At 40.0% G+C, this 8,193-nt stretch overlaps 1 protein-coding gene across 1 annotated transcript in view; it reads left to right on the forward strand.

Moving 5' to 3' along the window:
- Positions 1 to 4,048, forward strand: part of LOC120025379 (nuclear factor of activated T-cells, cytoplasmic 3-like) — an 81,591-nt gene extending 77,543 nt beyond the window's left edge. Inside the window, exon 10 of the mRNA XM_038969926.1 lies at positions 2,918 to 4,048. Within this exon, the coding sequence (XP_038825854.1) occupies positions 2,918 to 2,976 (59 nt within the window). The 3' untranslated portion in view covers positions 2,977 to 4,048. The remainder of the gene's footprint in view (positions 1 to 2,917) is intronic.
- Positions 4,049 to 8,193: the final 4,145 nt, after the last annotated feature.

The raw sequence follows: 8,193 nt of genomic DNA on the forward strand, positions 1-8,193 counted from the left end.
GTTGATATATAGCTGATGATTCATAGGGATGGGGGTAACAGTTGATATATAGCTGATGATTCTTAGGGATGGGGGTAACAGTTGATATATAGCTGATGATTCTTAGGGATGGGTGTAACAGTTGATATATAGCTGATGATTCTTAGGGATGGGGTAACAGTTGATATATAGCTGATGATTCTTAGGGATGGGGGTAACAGTTGATATATAGCTGATGATTCTTAGGGATGGGGTAACAGTTGATATATAGCTGATGATTCTTAGGGATGGGGGTAACAGTTGATATATAGCTGATGATTCTTAGGGATGGGGGTAACAGTTGATATATAGCTGATGATTCTTAGGGATGGGGTAACAGTTGATATATAGCTGATGATTCATAGGGATGGGGGTAACAGTTGATATATAGCTGATGATTCTTAGGGATGGGGGTAACAGTTGATATATAGCTGATGATTCTTAGGGATGGGGGTAACAGTTGATATATAGCTGATGATTCTTAGGGATGGGGGTAACAGTTGATATATAGCTGATGATTCTTAGGGATGGGGGTAACAGTTGATATATAGCTGATGATTCTTAGGGATGGGTGTAACCGTTGATTTATATAGCTGATGATTCTTAGGGATGGGGGTAACAGTTGATATATAGCTGATGATTCTTAGGGATGGGGGTAACAGTTGATATATAGCTGATGATTCTTAGGGATGGGGGTAACCGTTGATTTATATAGCTGATGATTCTTAGGGATGGGGGTAACAGTTGATATATAGCTGATGATTCTTAGGGATGGGGGTAACCGTTGATTTATATAGCTGATGATTCTTAGGGATGGGGGTAACAGTTGATATATAGCTGATGATTCTTAGGGATGGGGGTAACCGTTGATTTATATAGCTGATGATTCTTAGGGATGGGGGTAACCGTTGATTTATATAGCTGATGATTCTTAGGGATGGGGGTAACAGTTGATATATAGCTGATGATTCTTAGGGATGGGGGTAACCGTTGATTTATATAGCTGATGATTCTTAGGGATGGGGGTAACCGTTGATTTATATAGCTGATGATTCTTAGGGATTAACAACTGGAATACAGAATATCAAGGCTTTTAATTAAATTGATGAAAAAGTATCATTCTTGATTTGTGTTAATGAAGAAATTATTATTTAACCCCATACACAGCAAAATGTGGTTAAGAAATACAAAGGGAAGATCTTAAGATGAATTAATTTGAACGGACTCCCTAATGTCTTGATAATACTCTGAATTTAATCTACACATGATTTGACTGTTCATTTTCCTCTCACTCCATCTACCAATAATATACCACATATATAAATACCCATATATAATATGACCCATATAAAGCAGATGCTGACTTGTCCATCAGACACGGTGGGCCATTAAATGTATGATTTCACAACAGACAGTTGCACAACAAGTGGCCAGTTGTAGGTAAGAGAAGAGGAATCCCCAAGCAGCAGGGCTGGTACTGTTACTGTGGTGTATGGACAGGTCTGCCTGAATACCTGCGTGTCTATCTGTCTTAATGTGTGTCAAACTGTCAGAGCTCAGAGGACTCACTCACCATCTCCTCGCTCTAAACCAGATAGTCAAACCCTCTCCTCTCTTTGCCCTCGGTCTCTTTGACCTGCCATGACTTTTGACACCTATGTGCCACATCAGGAAATTAACGGTGTATGAATGCCGCCACTGCTGCACGAATGCAAAGCTACCAATCGCTGCTGTGTGGAAAATATCTTCACTTTTTCCACAAATACCAAACCAGGCTACGTATCCTCTCCTTTCACTCTCTATTTCTCTCTCTTCTCTCTTTTCTCTCTCTCCCCTCTTTCTTCTCTCCCTCTCTTCTATTTCTTCTCTTTCTCCCTCTCTCTCTTTCTCATCCTCCTTTTCTTTCCACAGGTACTGTAGTAAACCAGATGCAGCTTCAGTTTAGCGTGATATGGGGGTTAGAAGTTGATTTACATTACGACTGTGGTTTTTACAGGCTCCCCGCTGGTCCTCCCGCTGAGCCACGCTGGGCCCGGTGTGAGCTGAAAACAGCTTTGGCACCACTGTAACAATCAGGCCTCTGTTGGAGGCATCTCCAACATGCCCCACCGCCAGAGAGCGAGAGAGAAAATAACTTATTTATTTAATAGCAGGCCTAGCTAGCTCTGCCTGGCAGAGTAATTACCTACAGCACTGTGCTTGAGTGCCTCTCTGGGGTCGACAACATGTGTTGTAACAATGGATTAGTTTTATACAGGCCCATTTACTGCGCTCACAAATCCACAATAATAGGCCAGAGGAAATGTACTCAAGCTCCATTAAGAGGTGGAAGAAATGAAGAAACGCAATAGAGAGCTGGTGCTCGCTAGGCCATTCAATAAATGGAGGATGATATTTATAGGAGTCGACATGTTGTGGTGGTAAAGACTAAATATCTTGGACGCTGTCAAAGGTCAAGTCTGACGGTAATGACACACGGCAGTGAATGGAATAGTTTCCCCTCGCTTTCTGGTTGTTGACGGTGGTTTTGTCATTCCAAAGCTGTGAGTTGAACCTCTGGGTCTTGCCAGTGTATGTATGATTGAGTTTTTCCCTCTGTCTCTCCACTGTGATATGCTGAAGCTGAACTTTTCTGTGTTCAGAGTAGTCAGTAAGTGAGCTGGGCAACATCGCCCTCTGCTGGTAAACATTTGTATTTTCTCACAGTCCGAATGCATTCAGGAACACAATTTAGATTTGATTTCTTGATAATATATGACAATTAATGTGTCCTCAAAAACTTTGGGTCAATTGAAGTTGAAGAAAGCCTTGCTAAGGTTAAGTAGCCTATAATAATAAACCCTCTGGACTGTGTTGTTCAGCTGTAGTGAACCTGTATCCTCTCTCTTTGTGTTTCCAGTGAATGAGATCATCGGCAGAGACATGTCCCAGTCCCCTGGTGGCGGTGCCCAGTCGTAGCACTGTCCGTGGCCAGGCCTCCACACACCCAGCTGGGCATAGCAGTGTCCTCACCAGCCCCAACACCACCACCTCCACCACAGGACTTTACCTGCCTCTAGGCAGGACAGACTGGGCTGAGATTCCCCTTTACACTTCATGGACCTACCAGTCCACAAAAAGACACTCCAGACACACATGAACAAACCTTTAATATACCCACATGACAGCAAAAGAGCTCAGATTCACCCACCTACACATGTATACATCAGATTATAAACAGGAGAACACCGCAGGGTGTTGACAAACTGTAGGATTATTGGGGTCAGTGAGTGTCAGAAAGATGAGGAACATGTTCTCTGTTCAGTTGACTTCGGGTTCATTTTTAGCATTAGTTCTCAGGCCTGGGCTCAGATCCCCAGAGGTGATCACTGGTTTAGAGAGTGATCACCTCCTAAACGGTTTCTATGCAGCTAAACTCTCTGCTCAGGGTGTCTGGTTGGAGTATGTAATATACCCTCTCAAGTCACAATGTTGCCCCTAACAGTGTAGTGCTCAGTGAGGAAAAATAGGATCCCTCAGTAGGAATAAAGAAGTTTGAATACTGTACTCGTGATTTTCCTCACCAGCATAGACCTCGACGGTACAAACACCCCGGTTGGTTGAGTGATGTCACAACAGCACCTCCTGGGAGTGTAGAGGTAGTACTGCAGCCCCACTGCGACACCCCCATCACCCTAGTCCTTCTTTGTTTCTGGGTGCCTGGGAGCCCCTTCTCTTCTTCTCTGGTGCTGGACTGGGATCTGTAATATGCAACATTCCACACTTCTAGTGACCTTCCAGCCATGTAGATATAGTGCCTTCAGAAAGTATTCACACCCCTTGACTTTTTCCACATTTTGTTGTGGTACAGCCTGAATTTCAAATATATTAAATGTAGACGTTTTTGTCGCTGGCCTACACGCAATACCCGATAATGTCAAAGTGGACTTATGTTTTCAGAATTGTTTATAAATTCATAAAAAATTAAAAGCTGAAATGTCTTGAGTGAATAAGTATTCAACCCCTTTGTTATGACAAGCCTACATAAGTTCAGGAGTAAAAATGAACTTAACAAGTCAAATGAGTTGCATGGATTCAACCACAAAGACCAGGGAGTTTTTCCAATGCCTCGCAAAGAAGGGCACCTATTGGTAGATGGGTAAAAAAAAAAGCAGACATTGAGCATATCCCTTTGAGCATGGAGAAGTTATTAATTATACTTTAGATGGTGTATCAATACACCCAATCACTACAAAGATACAGGCCTCCTTCCTAACTCAGTTGCCAGAGAGGAAGGAAACGGCTTAGGGATTTCACCATGAGGCCAATGGTGACTTTAAAACAGTTACAGAGTTTAATGGCTGTGATAGGAGAAAACAGGATGATTCAACAACATTGTAGTTATTCCACAATACTAACCTAATTGACAGAGTAAAAAGAAGAAAGCCTGTACAGAATAAAAATATTCCAAAACATGCATCCTGTTTGCAACAAGGCACTCAAGTAATACTACAAAAAAAATTGGCCAAGCAATTAACTTTTTGTTCTGAGTACAAAGTGTTATGTTTGGGGCAAATCCAATACAACACATTACTGAGTACCACTCTCCATATTTTCAAGCATAGTGATGGCTGCATCATGTTATGTGTATGCTTGTAATCAAAGGACTGGGGGGATTTTTAGGATAAAAAAATAAGCAGAATGGAGCACAGGCAAGATTCTAGAGGGAAATCTGGTTCATTCTGCTTTCCACCAGACACTGGGAGGTGAATTCACTTTTCAGCAGGACAATAACTTAAAACACAAGGCCAAATCTACATTGAAGTTGCTTACCAAGAAGACAGTGGATGTTCCTGAGTGGCCAAATTACAGTTTTGACTTAAATCTGCTTGAAAATCTATGGCAAGACCAGAAAATGGTTGTCTAGCTATGATCAACAACCAATTTGACAGAGCTTGAAGAATTTAGAAAAGGTTAATGGGCAAATGTTGCACAATCCAGGTGTGGAAAGCTCTTAGAGACTTACCCAGAACACTCACAGCTGTAATCACTGCTTAAGGTGCTTCTACAAAGTATTGACTCAGGGTGTGAGTACTTATGTAAATGAGATTTCTGTATTTCATTTTCAATAAATTAGCAAACATTTATAGAAACATGTTTTTACTGTCATTATGGGTTATTGTGTGTAGATGGTTGAGATGTTTTACATTTCATTAATACATTTTATATTCAGGCTGTAACACAACAGAAGGTGGAATAAGTCAAAGGGTATGAATACTTTCTGAAGCCACTGTATCTGTATATTATTACTACCCTTTCCTCCTGACTCCCCAAACCTCCTCTTCAGGTTGAACAAATGCCTTATAAACATTGTTAAATAGCAGCTTTGAATGATAGGATGGTAAACGCTTTTGTTGTTTGTTTGCACATCTGACTCTTCATGCAGAGTATGACTTTGATTTTTAAAGAAATTAGATGGATTTCTGAGTTTGTGATATGGAGACGCTTGACTTTCAATTAATATAATGTTTTATGCGATGGATAGATGAACACTGGTTTTCTCCAGACCGAGGTAGCCCGTTAAGACAAGTAAATATATATATTTGTAACTGTAAGTAGACTCGTTGGAGTTTAATTAAAGGTGGTGTTTGAATTATCCACAGAGCAAGACGGACCTGTGTTCCTCTGAGCTCTGTCATGCAATAACTAATGTGCGTCTGAAATGGCACCCTATTCCCTGTATAGTGCACTACTTTTGGCCAGCACACTGGTCAAAAGTAGTGCACTATACAGGGAATCGGGTGTAATTGTGGATGTACACTAACTGTCTTGATGCCCTGGGCCCAGTTTTTCAAAACTTTTAATCTGGATAAGGATGATCCGGATTCTGTAATCCTTTTTTGCAATCCAGGATCAGATTAATCATGTTGTTTTTGGGCCAGTTTTTCAGAAAATAATCGGATAGGATCATTCTGATCCACAACATGAAGATCACAGAATCCAGATTGTCAGTGCTTTCAACAGGCCTACACCTTTCCATCTAGTAGACAGATTATGGTACTACTACACTGTCATAGGGAAACAGAGATGAGTAAACTACATGAATAAAGGTAACTATATGACACCTTTCTAAATCCACCCTGAATACACCCTTCCAGTGGGATCAAGATAATCCAGATTTTAGGCATCAAAACTATCACTACCTTTTTTGAGTAAAAAAAATGCATAAACTACATTTAATCCTGATTTAATGGTCAGATTGGATTACCAAATCTGGAGGATCAGAATAATTTTGTTTTCTTTTGAAAAACCCAATTCTAACATGTAATTTTATCCGATTGCAGAAATCCGATCAGATCACTTTTGAAAAACTGTGCCCAGAGACTGTGTGCCTTCCACTTTGTAACAACCATACCTTCTGAGGGTAAAGCAGCTTCAATCGAAATACTATTGGAAATAATATAACACATTGAAAACTGCAGATTTAAACTGTTGATAAAAGTATTTTATATACAGTCCTTTATATATCTGTATTTATGTATAGCCCCCCCTCCACCACCCCTGATGAACAAGGTTAAGTTAGTTTTAAAAAACGACTTCCATTTTTGTATGCTGTTGGTTCTTCCACGCCCCTTGTGTGTTGCACATCACAACAATCACGACAAATGATAATTTTGTCTTCAGGATGGTACCTTAACAAAAATATGTATTTGTCAATCTTCCTCCTTGGGGAGACATACAGACTGCGAATGTATGGAATATTGATAGCAATAATAAAAAGATTTTCAGTTTGCCTGAGAATTACAACAACAAAAAGTCCAAACAAAATGACAAAGCTGAGTGTTAAAAAGCAACATATTCCAGTCCAACATCATCATAAGGATGTTTACAGAATGTGATTCTGAATGCTGGATAGATGTATGTATGTATGCCATACATTACTTAGCCATGCTGTAATATAACATGTTGATTGGTCTGGGTAGGAACAACTCCTATTGCCTTAACATGTTCTCTGTGATTGGACAATGATATATGTATATTCTTGCATGTATATTTTTTTCTCTTAGAGGATGTTGCTAATGACAACTGTCAATCATGTCCAAGTCCAATCAGAAATAGAAAATAATTCTCCTATACACAAAAAACCTGCCTGATGCCTTTAAAAAACATTTTAAAAATAAATTTAAAAATAACCTTGATGCCTATAGTTGTAGGTGCAGCAGAGATGCTTGGTTCTGTTACTTCAAGGCTCTGTTTACACAGGTAGTTCAATTCTGATCTTTTTCTCACTAATCAGATCAGCTCTGAAAAAGTTCTGTGATTTGTCAAAGAACCAATTAGTGGAACAAATATCAGAATTGGGCTGCCTGTATAAACGCAGCCTTCTAGAGTATCAGCACAATACTTATTAGTCCTGCATACCAGAGGGCCAGTCAGTGAATCTGCCTTGTAAAGGACACAGTGCAAGCGTCTTAGTAGATTATATTAAGTGTGGATGTGTGCGCTTGTACCCAATAAACTGTAGATAAGTGTTTTTTTACAATGAATTTCAGTTCTGTACAATACAAGCACACAGATGCATTAGGCTACTATGCAAACCATGACGAAAGCACCATGACAACGTGATATTTGGCAGGAAGTACAAAATAACTGGTTTGTTTGTAATAATCTCTCGTGGCTTTTGTTTTATGTGTAAAACCTATTCAAACAGTGAGGAGAGAATGTCACTATTTGTTTATTTAAACTATAGGAATGCCTTAACTCATGTGTTGAATATGAATTACTGGTTTGTTATGCTCTTCTGGGTTAATAATTTACTTGAGAATATACATTTTGGACAGCAGGATGTGTGTTACAAGAGGAAGGGCTGGCTCTAGTGCTGCTTGTGAGACTGTTACCTGATTCCCAGTATAGAGCTGATCAGAACCGTACTGTGCTGGCTTGGATGTTTCATTTTCACATGGTCCTTTACAGCACAGTTCCAGCACTATGTAGATGCGTAAACAGGGCAGCCCAGTACAGCTCGGCTTGGCGCAGTTTGGCCCTATAGTGTGAATGAGGCATATGAGTCCAGAAACAAGAGCAGCATTAAATTCAGTAACCGTTCGCTCTCTGTCATCCTCTTCTGGAAAACCAAAGATCAAACAATATGTTCCCATTTTACATACTGGTAAAAAGCAACACAGACTGACATTA

The sequence above is a fragment of the Salvelinus namaycush genome, chromosome 30, assembly GCF_016432855.1.
Source record: "Salvelinus namaycush isolate Seneca chromosome 30, SaNama_1.0, whole genome shotgun sequence".
Lineage (NCBI taxonomy): Eukaryota > Metazoa > Chordata > Actinopteri > Salmoniformes > Salmonidae > Salvelinus > Salvelinus namaycush.